Genomic DNA, 17,608 nt, shown 5'->3' on the forward strand with positions numbered 1-17,608 from the left:
CTTTACTACAAACACATACACAAGCAGTTTAGAGGCTCAGTTGTAGTAAATGACGCTGTCTGAAGCACTCTGAGCTTTAGTTTATGCCTCAAAGGCTTTGTTTATGGAAGTGCAGGGCTGGTGCTGACAAGCATTTGCCAGTAATGAAACGTTTATACGGTAGTGGCTGCACATTCAGAGAAGCAAACTGATCCAGTTAAGATGCTTGGATTTGTAATAAGAAACCTTAATAACCAATCAGACTCTCTCCCTCATGCACACTTACTAAAAATATGCAAAGTATGTGATTACTACAGTTTGTTGCTATTTTGTTAAAGCAACATATTTGGATTTTACTTTGTTATTTTGGGTTGTTATAAAACTAATTGTGAAGTAAGGCTAATGGTAATTGGACTGTGGCTTCTACTGTAGTGTGAAGTACTGTTAACTGTTAACAATAATCATGAATGAATGAGTCTTATAAGGTTTACATATCAAAACATGAGAAATTTATTGACTTGTACCGGCATCTTAACTAGCTCAGTTGGTCATGCCTGAGGGAGGGAGGTTGATGGGGTTTCTCATTGCAAGAAGTCAGCACAAGTGGTGGCCGATTTACAGAGAGCATAGCGTGACTCTGTGTACACGATATGGCGCTTTGGCAGGTGAAAAGAAGTGACCAGTAACTGCACGGGTGTGGAAGGAGGTGCATGCTTGTCAAGCAGCAGAAGAGTTGCAATTGATAATTGGAAAGGACTAGATTGGAAGAATAAAGGGCAAAAAGTTGTTTAGCATTTTTACCAGTATGGTGTTCCGGTGATTGATGACGTACACTATATGCACTTCTTTATTAAATATGCTGATCTAATTAAAATAATCATGGGGGATGCTCAGGTGGCGCAGCAGGATATTCCACTAGCCCACCAGCGTCGAGATTCTAAACACCCCGGTTCGAATCTCGACTCTGCTACCGGTCGACTGGGCGCCATCTAGCGGGCACAATTGGCAGTGCGTGCACAAATTGGCCACCATGTCTGCTGGGTGAGGAAATGACTGGATTAAGTGGGTGGGGTCTTCAAACGCTATGCAAGAACCCTGGTTAGCAGACGCATGTACAGAAAGTGGATGAGCCTCATGTGCGAAGGGTTCACTAGGACTGCGCACGCGTCGGAGGGCACGCGAGCAGCAATATACCCTCCTGGAACGCAATCGGGGATCCACAGCAGCGAAAGACAATTTGACTACGCTAAAATCGGGAGAAAAATGGAGAAAATGCATAAATAAATAGAAAATAAATAATCACTAATCTATGCTGTACTTTTTTTCTTTAGGAGGATTATGATCGCCTCCGTCCACTATCTTATCCCATGACAGATGTCTTCCTCATTTGCTTCTCTGTGGTGAATCCAGACAGTTTTCAGAATGTGAGGGAGGAGTGGGTCCCAGAGCTGCAGGAGTATGCTCCCAACGTCCCCTACCTTCTCATTGGCACTCAGGTATTCTCCTCTATCTCTACAATACTTATCACGAGCCCTTTTGGTGTTATTCATACACAAAACAAGTTGATCCCAGGGTCAGAACACAGTGTTTTTCAGCCTGACTGGGGTCAGTAAGTAATTAATAATTTATTTATTGGGATTTTAATGTCATGTGTAACCAGGAACTATTGTTTCTGTCATGAATGTAACCAAAGTGTATAAAACAAGATCCATCAGTTCAAATTTAATATTAAACACAGTCACAGACAACTTTGTATCTCCAATTCACCTCACTTGCATGTTTTTGGACTGTGGGAGGAAACCGGAGCTCCCCGAAGAAACCCACACAGACACTGGAAAAACATGCACACTTCACACAGAATGGACCAGGACCGCTCCACCTGGGAATCAAACCCAGGACCTTCCTGCTGTGAGGCAACAGTGCTACCCACCGAGCCACCGTGCCGCCCCGGGCTGTGGTCAGTAAACACCAGGTTGCCCCACAATGTGATGAAATCAGTTATTATTGTTCCCAAACGTAACCAAATTGATGTGTTTTCTGTATTTTGTAAACAAAATTCTGTTTAGTTGTAACTCCCTATTAAACTCCTCCATCCTCAGCCACAAATGTGACACCAGTGCTGGCCGGGCAAGCCTGCAGACTAGAGTACGGCTCCTATGACATTCTGAACCAACCACTGAGGAACACACTACACCCTCTGTATGTCTCCTCTATTTGTGCCAGTGCTTCGACCTGACAGCAGGCAGCACTGTTTTTGCGATAATGAGATGACCCCAAATCTGGCCTTGCTTCTCTACAACTGACCAGACTGGTGGCCTCAATAAGACTTTGACTTTAATATAAAAATTTTTGGCATTTAGAAATGCAGAGATTGTGATCCCAAGGTCAGAACTTAAAAGTAATTCATTGAAGTATGTCCTTGTACACAACAGCTGTGCCCTTCTTTTATAATTGTAGACAAGATTTTATTGCACCCTATTACAAAAGTGCCTTCAGTGCATCTTCTTCTCAAGGTGCTCCATACTGAGAAAATAAATCATATATATCAGACGTAGCTTTAATAGATTGGGAGATTGGCAACGTTGGCTTTCCTGCCACTTTGTGTTAGGATTTGTCGGTCTCATAGACTAAGTGATGAGACAGCAAAATGAGTCCTCAGTCATAATCAGTTTAGAGAGAAACCAGTTCGATCACAGTTGATTGCCCTTCATAAGCAACATGCTATTCAAGTATAAACCATATTTGAAAAGTTAGAGCAAGTTAGTAAGTAAAACACAAGCAGAAAAAAAGAAGCAAAAACAAAAGAACGGGCGCTCAGGTGGCGCAGCGGTAAAACATGCTAACACACCAGAGCTGAAATTTCGAACTCGTCAGTTCGAATCTCAGCTCTGCCATCCGGTAGGCTGGGCTCCTACATAAACAACGATTGGCTGTTGCTCATACAGAGTGGGAGCTGGACAGGGATTCCTCATAACTGATGCAATAACGATCTCTGCTGGCTGAGTGATGGTGCCTGCACAAAGATGAGGAATAATGTGATCAGGGTGTGTCTCTCTGTACACAAAGCTGATCCGCATATGAACTTGCCTCGTGCAGGTGAAAAAATTTAGTCGGCTACTGCACACGTGTCAGAGGGCGTGTGAGTCTGTCTCGGTGGAGAATACCATCGGTAGAGAGGAATCATAATGCATTGGGTAATTGGATACGGAAGGAAAAGGGGAGAAGATGCAAAAAAAAAAAAAATAATGATAAAAAAAGGAAAACAGTGACTTGTAAATTCAATTAATCGGGTGGTGCAGCAGTAAATTATGCTAGTCAGCTAGTATGGGGTTCGAATCTCAGCAGTGCTATCAGCCGGTCGGGTGTTTGCATGGACATGATTGGCTAATAACTGTGTTCAAAACACTAGAAGTTACTACACACTGCACATGGAAAAGAAAACACAGCTCTAGTCTGCATTGACATGTGCCATTGCAACCAGATAATTAATAAAGGTGTTTACTAGCCGCTCAGGTGGCGCAGCGGTAAAGTACGCTAGCTCACCAGAGTTGGGGTTTCGAATACATCGTATCGAATCTCAGCTCTGCCTTTCCGACTAGGCTGGGCGACATCATGAACAACGATTGGCTGTTGTTCAGGGTTAGAGGGTAAGAAAGTCAGATCATAGGTCCTCATAACTGGTGCAACTGCGGCCCCTGCTGGCTGACCGATGGCGCCTGCACAGGGCTGAGGAATAATGCTGATGGGTGTGTGGCCCTCCGTACACAGTGCCCGTCAAGTGTATGAACTCGACTCGTGCAGGTGAAAAATGCAGTCTGTACTGACTGTGCGTACCGGAGGGGGCATCCTCAGTCAGCGGTGAAGGGTCAAATCAGTACAGAAGACGCATTCTGGGGTAATTGGACACGACTAGACTAGGGGATAAAAATGGGGGAAAAAATAAATAAAAATAAAGGTGTTTACTTCATCCAGCACTGGTTCGAATATTGGGACTGATTGGTGTATTTTGAACCTGTAGAAGATCCAACTTTTTAGTCCTCACCTCAATCACTGCAAGTAGGAGGACCAGAATGTAAAGACAAAGGTTAATTGTTTACTTCTGCTTTTACTTTCTCTTTTAATCTTTCACTGATTTGGGTTTCAAACTCGCTCATCTTGAACTCATCAGCGTACTCATAAAAAGGTCATTCAATTAGGCTGTCGTTAATTACATAAGGAAACTCTTTTCATCCTTTTACTTTTACTCTCTTCAACCCCTCCACCCTCCCGTAGCCAGCGATGAAACCCGGCCCTGCTGCCACAACTGCAGAACCTTACAACTAGTCCCTACCAAAAAAAGATCAGTTGTGTTTGTGTTGGACTCTGCGGCTAGGAAAGGAACGCGTCTCTAACCTCAAGCTGGCTGACTGGCTGGCAGTTGCGCTTACCACATTAGTGATCATTACTAATTATGTGGTTGTGCTGACTGTGTTCACCTTGTCCAATATATTCAAATACTCTCAGCATTATCTCCTACATATGTGAACCGTTCCAGATTGTTCTAGTATTTCCTGCGTATTGTGTTATTATAATTTAGTAAAAGCAAGACAGTTTAAAACTGCACAGTGGGGGGATTTTAATTGAAAGATGAAATGAATTGTTAGATGAAAAGGCAGATCCTCCGAGTCAACTGTAACAGAGCCTTGTAGGGCAAAGGGGAATGAACGCCAGCATCTGGCTTTAGCTCACATTTCCTGAAGCCTCCTGCTTCAAAAACATACCCACACATATGGAGTCTAATCCACCACCCTCAAAATAAAGATGCATGGATCACATGCTTATATAGGAGCCACTTGGTTTCGTTGCTATAAAAGTTTTGGACTTAAATACAAGAGCACATATTTTTAAGTTCCTTTTATTAATACTGTCCTAACACTATTTCTTTTTCTGTAGATTGACCTTAGGGATGATCCGAAGACCATCACAAAGCTGAATGATGTTAAGGAAAAGCCCATAATGACAGAACAGGGGCAAAAGTTGGCAAAAGAGGTGAGGCAATAAAAACATGCTAAAATTTGATATAAACTTAAATTACAATACACAAAACTCATCATTGCTTGTACAGACTGAGCCTTTGGGATCTTCCTTTTTCATTAAGTGACAATAGTAATACAAATACACTCAAGCTAAATTTATCTCAGTAGTGTGACGGTATTTCATGCAGTGCCATCTGAGCACTTGAAGGTCACATTTATTCAGCAGTGGTTTCCGATCTTGCCCTACATGGCCTGAGATTTCTGCAGATTTCTTGAATCTTTTCACAATATAATGTACGGTAGATGGTGAAAGACCTGAATTATTTGCAGTCTTGCATTGAGAAATGTTCTTTTTGAACTGATTGACAATTCTCTTATAAAGTTTGGCACAATGTGATGAACCTTGACCAATCTTCGCTTCCAAAGGCTGTGGCTGCATCAGAAATCGCATATTTCCATACTGAACAGTACGTGAAAGCAGTACGCGAGAGTGGGTGGTGTGTCTGAGTACGTAGTATACATTAAACAGTATGCAAAAAGTACCCAGATGACCTACTGCATGAGCAGCCATTTTTGAGTATGCAAACAATCCGAAAATCTATCCCATAGTTCAACTGGAGCTGCAAAGGCGTTTGTAGCGAAGAAGAAAGATGGCGGAAAGCGGCGTAAGACAAACATTACAAATGTTATGATTAAGTACAACCCTGAATAACGTTATGAGTAGCTTTGTGGAGAACAACAGAATTAATTATGTCTGATTTTAAAATTGTTATAACTTTGGCGATGTGATATCATGCATCATGTAACATTGGTAAGATGGCGGATGTAGTATGTCTGAGGTTGCGTGCATACTGCACACTGAAAGAGCTTACTGCTTTACTGACCGAGCAGTGCACACTACAGCCTACAATTTAGTATACACGGTTTAAGTATGTGATTTCGGACGCAGCCTGAGCCTTTGGTGGATCCTTTTATACCCAATCATGATTCCCTCACCTGTTACCAATTCACCTGCTTCAATTTTAGTGCTTATTATGCCCCCTTCCCAACTCACTTTAAGAGTGTTGCAGACATTAAATTCTAAAACGTGCTTCCATTTACAAAATACAGTGAAGTTAATCAGTAAAAACTTTAGAAATCTTATCTTTCGACTTGTTAGTTACTTAAAGATTCAAGACAATTAACAAATCACAGATTATTCTTTTTAATGTTACCTGATCTGTACATTTGGACAGTGTACATTTTACACCTTACACTTCATGGTGGCCACATTCTGGCCATGGAGTGTATAAGAAAAATGAAATTAGTAAGATACAGTTTATTAATTTTTTTTTTTATCTTGCAGCACAGAATGTGTACAATATATGTACATATGTCAATTTAGAATTTCATTTATCTTCAATTGCTAATACAAAGAAATAGTGTAGTTTTAATGGCAGAAATGAATTTCTAAATGTTTAATAGTCCATACCCTCTAGGACCAAGCACCGGACCTGGGGTGACAGGGCCTTTTCCATAGCTGCTCCATCTTTATGGAATGCTCTCCCCAAACACCTACGAGATTGTCCTGACCTGTCCAAATTCAAGTCACTTCTCAAAACTCATCTATTCAGAGTGGCATTTAACTTGTAACAACACAAAATAAATGCTTTTATTTTTGCTATTCTTTTTAATAGTTTTTATACTTAGATCACGACAGAAATGTGAAGTCCTAGATCCTAAAACTTGTAAAGTTTTCAGTTTCCTGATTGCATGTAAATCTGTCCTGTTTCTGTCTAATTTTAAGAAATTGTTCTATATTTGTTGTTCTCTCTCATAATTTAGCTAATTTTTAATGAACTGTCTTATGCTGCTCTCTTTGTTTTTATCTTAATTATTCTTGATGTTGATGTACTATTTTGATTTTGTACTATGATTTGTATGGTGTATGTACGTATTTGTTTTGATTATTTGTCTTATGTAAAGCGTCTTTGAGTATCTTGAAAAGCGCTATATAAATAAAATGTATTATTATTATTATTATTATAAAGTAGAGCGTGTTTCTTGTGTAGATCGGTGCCTGCTGTTACGTGGAGTGCTCAGCTTTAACACAGAAGGGGTTGAAGACGGTCTTTGACGAGGCCATTATCGCCATCCTAGCTCCCAAGAAAGGTGTGTTAAAGCGGCGTCTCGGGCCGCGGTGCATCAACTGCTGTCTGATCACGTGAGCAACCTGCCATACACCAGCAACATTTCCCTCACCGACGGACGCCGATTTTAGAGATCAACCCACCATCAAAGCGCAAAATCTCCGTAAACTGATGATTATAAACAGATAATAGAAACACTTGAATGGATGAGGACTAGTGCGATTCATTCTCGTTACAGTGACACTAAAAATGAAGAAGTAAACTATGAGCACAGAAATAAAAAAAATGCAAGGGTGAGAAGATAGCACACTCCAGATGAACTAAACTGATTTGACTGTATCACCAGTTCTGCTTCTGTAGGCATGTAAGATAGGAGGGAAAACACCCAGACGGCCTGAACAGCACAACCAAACTCACCAGACAATTACAGAAGTAACACTTTATTTCTTAATAAAAGGGAACCTCCATCTTTCAACTTGCAACAAATTGCCTTTCTTATAATTGTTTTTTATTTTCCAGTACTGCTTTTACCAGAAATATAAAAAAGGAATGGTTGAATGGATACATAAACCGAAACACAGAACAAATCATTCAAACCTGGGAGAGGGACGGGGGATTTTTTCTAGCTTTTCTGCTACAGTGACCTCAGAGAAAATTTCTTTTTAAACACTTGGTGCAAGCTTGTGTCATTTCTAGGCTGGATGCCTCAGACACTTGGCAAATCTAGGACTCGGCCTGTGCCTGTACTCCCCGTTCTTCACTTAAGTTTGTAAGTGAGCTGTTTCCGATGCCAGCGGATCCAGATTGGGGCAGCCAGCAGTCCTGTCAGAAACCCTCCTGTCGCTCCCAGGGAACAGGAAATGGGCCAGACCTAGAGGGATGATAAACAGCAACAACCAATCAGCCTTGTGTACAGCAGGAACACAACTCACGGCTGCAACCAACAAGATCACTGTGGTGTTTTAATGCTCAGCTTTCAAAACTAAAGCTTTAATCTGTGTGGTTTTTTTACATTAGGGTTTTATTTGTGTGCATTTTCACTGTCTGAGCACTGATTTCTTTTGCATTTCTGATCTTTGTTAAGCAAAATAATGACTACGCATTTGTTGCTATTTTAAATGGATTGATTGCACAGTAAATGCAAACAGTGATTCAAGTGTTTTTGTAGTATCAAGTGATTTTTTTATCGAGATACAGAAAACTTTATGAATGAATATTATGGATTGAATATGTAGTGTGTAACCGGTGGGAATCTACACTATGAAGTCTAGCCAATGGTGCAAATTATTTTCTTAATGTAAAAAGTGAAAACTCAGTGAACCGTGACAAACATTTGTAAGTACTGTACATTTTCTTTCACGACTTGCCTCAAAATGATGTTTGCTGAATATAAAAGTTGTTTTTCGTACAGGTTGTGTCAATTTAGTCTTATTGACGGTATTCATCTATCCATGGTGTATAAATAGCTGCAGCTCTAAAAGGTAAGTAAAAAGAGGATGAGTGTTCCCGAATTTGTACTTTACTTGCTTATTGTGCTTCCTAACATAATAATAAACAATGTTTAGTGTTCATTTTATAATTTCAGCTCTCTTATTATTTTCAGGGAGATATACCAACCAGGCACAGATATATAGTGCTATACACTTTTTTTTATAGTGGTCCAGTTCCGATGCTCACATGTCCATTGTTGGCACTTTTGGCGGTGGACAAAGGTCAGCATGGGCACCCTGACTGGTCTGTACTGCACTGTGTATTCTGACACCTTTCTCATCAGAACATCAGAACCAGCATTACCTTCGTAAGCAATTTGAGCTACAGTAGCTCGGACGTGTGGTCCGTCTGTTGGATCGGACCACACGTGCATCAATGAGCCTTGGCCACCCATGACCCTGTCGCCGGTTTACCACTGTTCCTTCCTTGGACCACTTTTAATAGATACTCACCACTGCAGACTGGGAACACCCCACAAGAGCTGCAGTTTTGGAGATGCTCTGACCCAGTCATCTAGCCATCACAATTTGGCCCTTGTCAAACTCACTCAAATCCTCACGCTTTCCAATTTTTCCTGCTTCTAACAACTTTGAGGATAAAATGTTCACTTGCTGCCTAATACACCAATCAGACATAACATTAAAACCACCTCCTTGTTTCTACACTCACTGTCCATTTTATCAGCTCCACTTACCATACAGAAGCACTTTGTAGTTCTACAATTACTGACTGTAGTCCATCTGTGCATCCCTGCATGCTTTGTTAGCCCCCTTTCATGCTGTTCTTCAATTGTCAGGACTCTCCCATGACAACTACAGAGTAGGTATTATTTGGGTGGTGGATCGTTCTCAGCACTACGGTGACACTGTGTGTGTGTTGTGCTGGTATGAGTGGCTCAGACACAGCAGCGCTGCTGGAGTTTTTAAACAGCTCACTGCCACTGCTGGACTAAGAATAGTCCACCAATCAAAAACATCCAGCCAACAGCTCCCCATGGGCAGCGTCCTGTCACCACTGATGAAGGTCTAGAAGATGACCAACTCAAACAGCAGCAATAGATGAGCGATCGTCTCTGACTTTGCATCTACAAGGTGGACCAACCAGGTAGGAGTGTCTAATAGAGTGGACAGTGAGTGGACACGGTATTTAAAAACTCCAGCAGCGCTGCTGTGTCTGATCCACTCACACGAGCACAACACACACTAACACACCACCACCATGTCAGTGTAACTGCAGTGCTGAGAATCATCAGTCACCTAAATAATATCTGCTCTGTAGTGGTCCTGTGGGGGTCCTGACCATTGAAGAACAGGGTAAAAGCAGGCTAAAAAAGTATGTAGAGAAACCGATGGACTACAGTCAATAATTGTAGAACTACAAAGTGCTTCTATATGGTAAGTGGAGCTGATAAAATGGACAGTGTGTGTAGAAACATGGAGGTGATTTTAATGTTATGGCTGACCGGTGGGCAACAGGTGCCTATTATAGCCTATTTTTATATTACAAGATGCAAATCCACACTAAAGAACTAACAGATGTTTGGCACTTTTTCTATGCTCTTATTTTTTTTTTTTTAGAAAGTAAGTTCCATCTACTTTATAAAAAAGGTTTGCAGAATGGCCCAAAATTAAAACTGTCAGCAAGATTGATTCCTCAATTATCTCTCAGCTGTGGTAATGATGTGGGGAACACAGTGGCTGTGACAACATCTTAATATTAAAGTTCACTTTATCAAACCAACCGCACAGCTGGTCTGCATCAGTCTAGCTGCCCACCACTATCCTTACGCTGCAAAGACCGAAAGAGCCGAAGCCCTGTGATTATTGTTAGCAAAACTGAAGGAGGTTTTAGCTACTATATTTAGCAAGAATAATGATAAGACACCTAGGTGAAGTTCATAGAGTTGAAAGAGGGACAGGCAGACAGTCTGTATCTAACTTCAATCCCTCCATTATCAATCACAATACACCCTCCCATACCCATCCCCCACTATCAAGTTTATTTCAGACCTGCTGTCAATATTGCGTCTCCTTAAACTAAAGGCTCCATCTCAAACCATATAACATACCAAATGTATCATGATGACGACTAAATAGTAACACTACTGGTGCTGTACACACTGGTACTGTTTATTATAGTATTTCGAACTAGAACACATAAATGTGCTTTAAATAAATAAATGATTCTTATTCGTTGCTCTAGTTAGGGGCTGCCACAGTGGATCATTCGACTGTATATTTGATTTGTCTTTTTTTGTTTGTTTGATTTTTTTTGCACCCCCCCCCTAATTTTCCCAATCTAGTTGTATCCAATTACCCGATTGCATTACGCTTCCTCTCACTGATGCTGATCTCCACCGCTGACTGAGGATAGCCGTGACTAACACACGCCCCCTCCGACACATGCGCAGTAGCCGACAGCATCGTTTCACCTGCACGAGGAGAGTTCATATGCCGATCAGGCATGCGCACGGAGAGACACACCCTGATCAACCATTATCCCCTGTCTCTGTGCATCAGTTATGAGGAATCCCCTCCAGCACCCTCCCTGAACAACAAACCAATCATTGTTCCTGCTGGTAGCAGAGCTGATAATTCGAACCGGTGAGTCTGAGATGTCAGCTGTGGTGTGCCAGCGTGTTTTATCACTGTGCTACCTGTGCCCTTGTGTTTGCTTTTTTTACGCCAGATGTCCTTCACTTAAGATGCACTGATATGTGTCCCCCCCCCCCAGTTGCTAGGTTCAGCTCAGCCCAGGATTCGAACCCCCAAGAACTCTAAAGGCTCTTTAGCATTACGCCACACAAGGTCATACAAGGCTTAAATGTGTTATAAATTTGGCAGAAAAATATCATTGGCCAGGACACATAACAGTTTGAGATCATGGGGTTGCCATGTCTTGGTGGGTGTGGAAAGAAAATCAGAGTATCCAGTGAATAGCTATGAGGACATAGACATGCCAAACTATCTAGTTACCAAAGTTGAGGTTAAACCCCCAGGTCCCTGTGCGGCACAAGCCACAATGCCAGCTGTTTTTCTGGCCACTGATTTTTAAGAAATGCCTCACTACCCACTCTGAACTGCTTATCTGACTAATTCGGATGAGGGCATCTATCAGGCTTCAGTCAGTCCCATTGCTGCTATTGAAACTTTTGCTGTGTGTGGTGTTCTTGTGAGTAAGCTCACATGGGAGACTTCATTGTGACATTTTGAGGCCAAACCCCACCAGCAGTTCTCTGATCAATGTCTCTGTGCCATGCGTCAATAATTCAGACCGCAGTGTAGTCCCTCCGTGCTTTAAGAACTTTTCATTTTTCATGAACATTAGTTCTTACCTAACAAAATCTCTCTCTGGTGGCCATGACTGATTTATTGGTTCGTTTTTGCTCAGTTGTATTTTTCACAAAGTTGTTTGCTGCTTAAGTGTGGTTCTGTAATTTACTTAAAAATACAACTGATGCTGAATTATAAAAGGGGGGGAAATGTACGAATAAAAAAACACTTTATATCTAGTGCCTTAATAAATTCACTGGAAAATGTAATTAACGGTTGACTGTAAACCCAGCGTCTCAAAGATACTCGTCCGTGTTTGACCACCCACCCACCCCCGTTTTGTCCACAGAATTGGTTGAGAGTTTTCCAAACTCAGTTACCTGTGTAGTGTTTTAGCTACTTCGACATCTTGGACATTTTGACTTACCGTTTGCTAACTAAATTGCCGTAGGATTGCTAGGACCGCCTCATAGTACAAATTAACTAGTAAACGTGCGCCACTTAAATGCTATGCGAATGAAACATGTTAAATCGCTAAACACAATTAGGTAGGGCCTTATTCATATCATGATATGCTGCTATCTTCAGCTACACTAAACAGATCATTTATTTTTATATAGTTCAAGAGTGCTTGGGTGGTGTGGCAATTTAATATGCTAGCCCATCACTGCTGACTTTTGAGTTTAAGTCTCTGTGTTGCCACCAGCCTGGTCAGGCATTTAACAAACATCATTGGCATGTATGAGGTAGGAAAGGCCAGGTGAGAAATCGTCTCCCTGCCATTGGAACAGTGACTTCTACTGCTGGTTGCAGAAGAATATGCAGGCACAGAGTCTCTCACTAGTGTTAGACCCGGTCCCTCATTTAGTTTTTGATCATTTGAGGATATTGTTGCATTGTCACCCACAAACACGCTGATGGAATGTTTATTTAGTCCAAAAATTCTGCCATTACCACAACCTTATGACACCATCCACCTCAGGTTGCCATATTTCATGCTCTTAGACCATGACTCCCTCTGGTGCCCTACCTAAACATTATTACCCGGCTCCTAAGAACCTTATCACTAGGTTCTTACTGAAACTATATGTTTTGTTCTGCTCCCCAAGGCACAACAAAAACTAAATATACCCCCAGAGGTACACAAGTGGCCCATACGGTGCAATTATGTACCTTAATTAAGTTTCAATCCTTTAGGTCCTATAACTAAAGATACAAAAGATGTTCAATTGAGAGTATTTCCCTACAGACATGCAAAATTCATTCAGAGAAGTGTCTTTTCTTGAGAAAACATTTTGATAGGAACTGACAAGTGTGTACTGCTGCTTTCTAAACATGCATGCTGGAATCGGGGAAGCAGGCTGTAAGATAAGACTGTATATGATGGTGCATGAGTATATACTGTCTGTATTATTTATTAGTTACAGTTATTAGTTACATGGGTGTTTTTGGATGAAATTATATGAATGATCTCAATCAAAGTCTTTGGAATGTGGTACACGAGGAGATTTGCAGCATCAATGTGCATCTGACAAATATGTAACTGGAGGAGGGGTATTAATTAATTAATCTAGTATTAATTTCCCTAATTAATTCTAGATACTAGATAATACCATACTGGATTTACCAGAGCCCATAAGCATCGCCAGCATCATTACAAGACTAACTTCAGCAACACCCAGTACTACCTCAAAATAAATGTTAAACCTTTAGCAACCCTCGAGCATTGAGAGTTTACTGACTAGTGCACCCCCTAATGGATCCCAGCAGTAGTGGGCTAGCAGGATTTACAGCTGCACCACACAAGCACCAATTAATAAATAAATATCTTAAGTTAATAATGATATATATTTCTTACTCTTATCCACAAAGAGCTGCAGGCTTCCTTACCAACCAAGCTTGAGCTTTATCTGATTCCACCTGCATAATCAACTGGTTTTGGTGTTCAAACTACTGATCACTGGAATCAGATTAAGCTCCTGTCTGTTTATTATGAAAACGTGCAGCAACTGTGACTCTCGATTCATTAGAGTGAGTACCTATACAAACCTATATTTAGCATGACCAGCCAGTTTGTGTAATATTTAAATCAGAAACTAGTAAAACTACATTTTCATTTGAAGAATTCTCAGAAATGGTTTTTGAAAGTTGTCAGTGGAATGATGTGTATCACTGTGTATGAAGCGTGTATGTGTGGTCTGCTGCAGAGCTTACCTGCCAGGGTCTGTCCCAATCAAGAGGTATGGGGAAAGCACCAAGCCAGGCTCCAACGATGCTGCATAGAGTGGTGATCTGTAGAGAGGTATCCCACACTGACATCGCCCTGCAAAAATCAATGCACTTTTTACGAGACAAGACCATCAAAATCATTTGATTGTTTCATACATATTTTAAGGTTTAAACTTGCATAATAAAGACATTTAATGGTTTACGCAGGCACTTATTAGGCCATGGTGCTGTTTCTAAAGTGTTATAATTTTCTGTATTGTCTCTAAACTGTCTGCCTGAGAAAGTACATGGAAGCCAGTCCTACCAGTACAGTTTACGGTTTTAGCTTAATATTCAAATGTCAAGTTTGTTAAACTTTCTAGTAACAAAATGTATATATTGTAAGTCTCCACCTAGTGGCATGGAGGTATAAAGCGAGCAGGTTTCTTGTAATAGTTCTAAAGGGTAAAAAGAAAAAAACATGCAGGTTGTGAATAAACAGCACTCACCCATCTCTACTGAAAACTCGAATCCATGCCTGTACGTTCGGACCAAGGATACACAAACACCTTAGTGTGGTGAGGGTGGAGAGCAGAACAGCTAGGGAAAATGTCTTCAGAGCTGATCTACATCATGATAAAACAGTACATACAGTCAACTTTACAGTTAGAATTTTATATGGTCAACGGTTAAGCAAATGAAATGAAATCATCAAGACCATACAGTATTGTACTTTTTGGTAACTGTTGGGAGAAGGCCCCTTTCTGTTTCAGCCTGACTGTGCCTCGTGCACAAAGCAGGGTCCGTAAAATATAGTCTGACAAGGTTAGTGTAGGGAAACTTAAGTGACCTGCACAGAGCCCTGACCTCAACCCCATTGTTGGGCCTTCCAGTCCAATATCGGTACCTCACTTCATAAAGGCTCGGACTGACAAATTCCAACATGCCCACTCCAACTACTTGTGAAGGCTCTAATGGCTGCAGGGGGGATTCCATATTAATGATCATGGTTTTGGAATTAGACATTGAACAGTGGTCAGATTTTTAGACACGTTCTGTAGGTTATGGGGAGATGGGAGGTAATTGATCAGATAAAGAGGGTATGTGCACTATAACCTGCTGTGTAAACATGTCGTTATTTTCACACAATACTCACTCCAGTAGCGGTGCTCCATACAGCACAACCACAGTGTGGAAGAAAAAACACGACAGCAGAAAATATACACATGATCTAATCAGCTTTGACAACTGAAACAAAAGACAGGGATAAAATTTATTAACAAATACATGAATAATATCTCATTTCTAGTATTTTTTTCTGTTTGAACACCATGTACCTTATAGCTCAGTGTGTGTTTCTTTGTTGGAGGACTAACGCCCAGAAGCCAGTACACAAGAATGTTGACAACAGCAACGGACCCAGCAACAGAATAAAGCCACACCAAGTGGGTCCCATACACTGAAAACTTCTCCACAGTAAGAGTGGGAATGAGCGTGCCCATCAGCATGGAGCCGGCAATGAGGGCATGAGCTGATGCCATGCCTCTGATCTCCACATCCCACATGATTACTCTAGTTCTTAAGACATTAAATAAACGTAATTATTGACTCATTGATTGATTTTAGAATGTATAATTGAAGGTTTGGCTTTGCAAGTCATATTAGATGTTACTAAAATATTAAAATGTTTTAAATCTCTTTCTTAAGTATTATAAACATTTCTTAAGACAGGATAACTTCAGTTAAAAAAGTTTAATGACAAATATAGAGTATCAAAATTTTCAAAAATAAAAAAATATTACCAAACGACTAAAAATATAATAAAGTTAAAACAGTGTTTTAAAAAAACTCATCTTAGTAGCATCTAAATTTGTTAAAAATCAGTTTTTTACTGCTATATTGTAATAAAACTGCTTTTAATAGCAATGTTGTTTGTTTATTAGGATTTTAATGTCATGTTTTACACTTTTGGTTACATTTATGACAGGGTTCATCATTTCACAAGGTTATATCGAACACAGTCATGGACAATTTAGTTTCTCCAGTTCATCTCACTTGCATGTCTTTGGACTGTGGGAGGAAACCGGAGCACCCGGAGTAAACCCACACAGACACAGGGAGAACATGCAAACTCCACACAGAAAGGACCCAGACCGCCCCACCTGGGGATCAAACCCAGGACCTTCTTGCTGTGAGGAGACAGTGCTACCCACTTAGCCACCGTGCCGCCCTAATAGCAGTGTAACACAGACATACTGCAGGGTAACACACATTCACACACATCTTTACCTCCTTACCACGCATTTGATTTTTTACTATACTTAAGGTATTCTTAATTACGCAATATACAGCCTACGTGTTGTCTTAACATCATTAAAAAATAATGTGTGTATGTGTGCTACCCCCATCAATATTGTATATACAATGTTTCCTTTTCCTTTGTTATTTTTCTAAAATGCAATAAAAAAAATAAAATAATAATAATAATAATAAAAAATTATTAAAAAATACAAGTTTACCTGTTTACAGCATAAATTATTTTTGATTTATAAATTGATTATAAATGTATAAATTGATTATAAATTATTTTAATAGTGTACATAATTTGCATTTATGGCAAAATGTGTAACTTTACTTGGACTATGCAAGGCAAAAAGCCTGTAATTAATGATGTTTAAATAAAAACAATAAATAAAAATAAAGCAATAAAGTGTGCTCATATAATGCAGGTGTTGCAGCATAACTTGTGTTTATTATTATTATTATTATTATTAATATTATTATTATTTTAATAGTCAAAAAAGTATCAGATTAAAATTATTATTTGTTCTTTGATGTTAGTAGATTTTAGAACATTACTTATTAACATTAGTTATTAACATTAGTTATTAACAGTCACATTGAGCATAATGTAACATGTACAGTTCTATCTACTACTGAAGCAATCAGAAAGAAATGTAAACACAGAGCAGCGTACTTACATTTCACCTTCTTCTGCAAATAATTCTTAAACCGGATCGCTGTTACTGCTGTATATGATGATTAGCAGATTTCACACAGAACCTCTACAAGCTGTACATCTCATCTTCTAATCACAACAGTGCAACATGAACGACTTCATTCAGCTTAGTCTCTTCCGGCATCATGATGTAAACTCACCTACAAGCACTAGAAAAGGTCACAGCGCTTTCTCTTCAAAATAAAAGACTCCCACCAGCCAGGGACAATACATTCAAACTCCTTTATCTTCAGTAATTGCTTATTGGTTTAGCAGTTCATTTTGGCTTATTAAAAGCCCCAGGATAATAATACAAAAAAGTTAATAAACATGACCCATGCTTTAAATAACTTGAATAACTTAAAAGTATTTAATTTGTAGTTTGCCTATAATCTAATGTTTTATGGATGATTAAATTGATCATCCTAATTTGTATTTTTTTTTACAATTTTAAAACCAGTGAAACAAATATTTAAGATACAGAATCGTATTTTTTTCTATACGTATTGTAAATTT

General features: G+C 39.9%; 2 protein-coding genes across 2 annotated transcripts; one reads left to right on the top strand and one right to left on the bottom strand.

Moving 5' to 3' along the window:
- The first annotated feature begins 629 nt into the window (after positions 1-629).
- On the top strand, positions 630-7,487 carry rhoq (ras homolog family member Q). Its single transcript, XM_063003932.1, has 4 exons — positions 630-644; positions 1,311-1,475; positions 4,912-5,007; positions 7,046-7,487. The coding sequence occupies exons 1-4, from the start codon at positions 630-632 to the stop codon at positions 7,199-7,201; spliced, it is 432 nt and encodes a 143-aa protein (XP_062860002.1). The 3' UTR covers positions 7,202-7,487.
- A 60-nt stretch (positions 7,488-7,547) lies between these two features.
- On the bottom strand, positions 7,548-17,225 carry pigf (phosphatidylinositol glycan anchor biosynthesis, class F). Its single transcript, XM_063002908.1, has 6 exons — positions 17,076-17,225; positions 15,432-15,672; positions 15,251-15,342; positions 14,604-14,720; positions 14,101-14,209; positions 7,548-7,994 (listed from the first exon to the last, which is right to left on the bottom strand). Exons 2-6 carry the CDS (start codon positions 15,657-15,659, stop codon positions 7,881-7,883), a joined length of 660 nt encoding a protein of 219 aa, XP_062858978.1. The 5' UTR covers positions 15,660-15,672; positions 17,076-17,225; the 3' UTR covers positions 7,548-7,880.
- Positions 17,226-17,608: the final 383 nt, after the last annotated feature.

Source organism: Trichomycterus rosablanca, chromosome 10 (assembly GCF_030014385.1).
Source record: "Trichomycterus rosablanca isolate fTriRos1 chromosome 10, fTriRos1.hap1, whole genome shotgun sequence".
Classification (NCBI taxonomy): domain Eukaryota; kingdom Metazoa; phylum Chordata; class Actinopteri; order Siluriformes; family Trichomycteridae; genus Trichomycterus; species Trichomycterus rosablanca.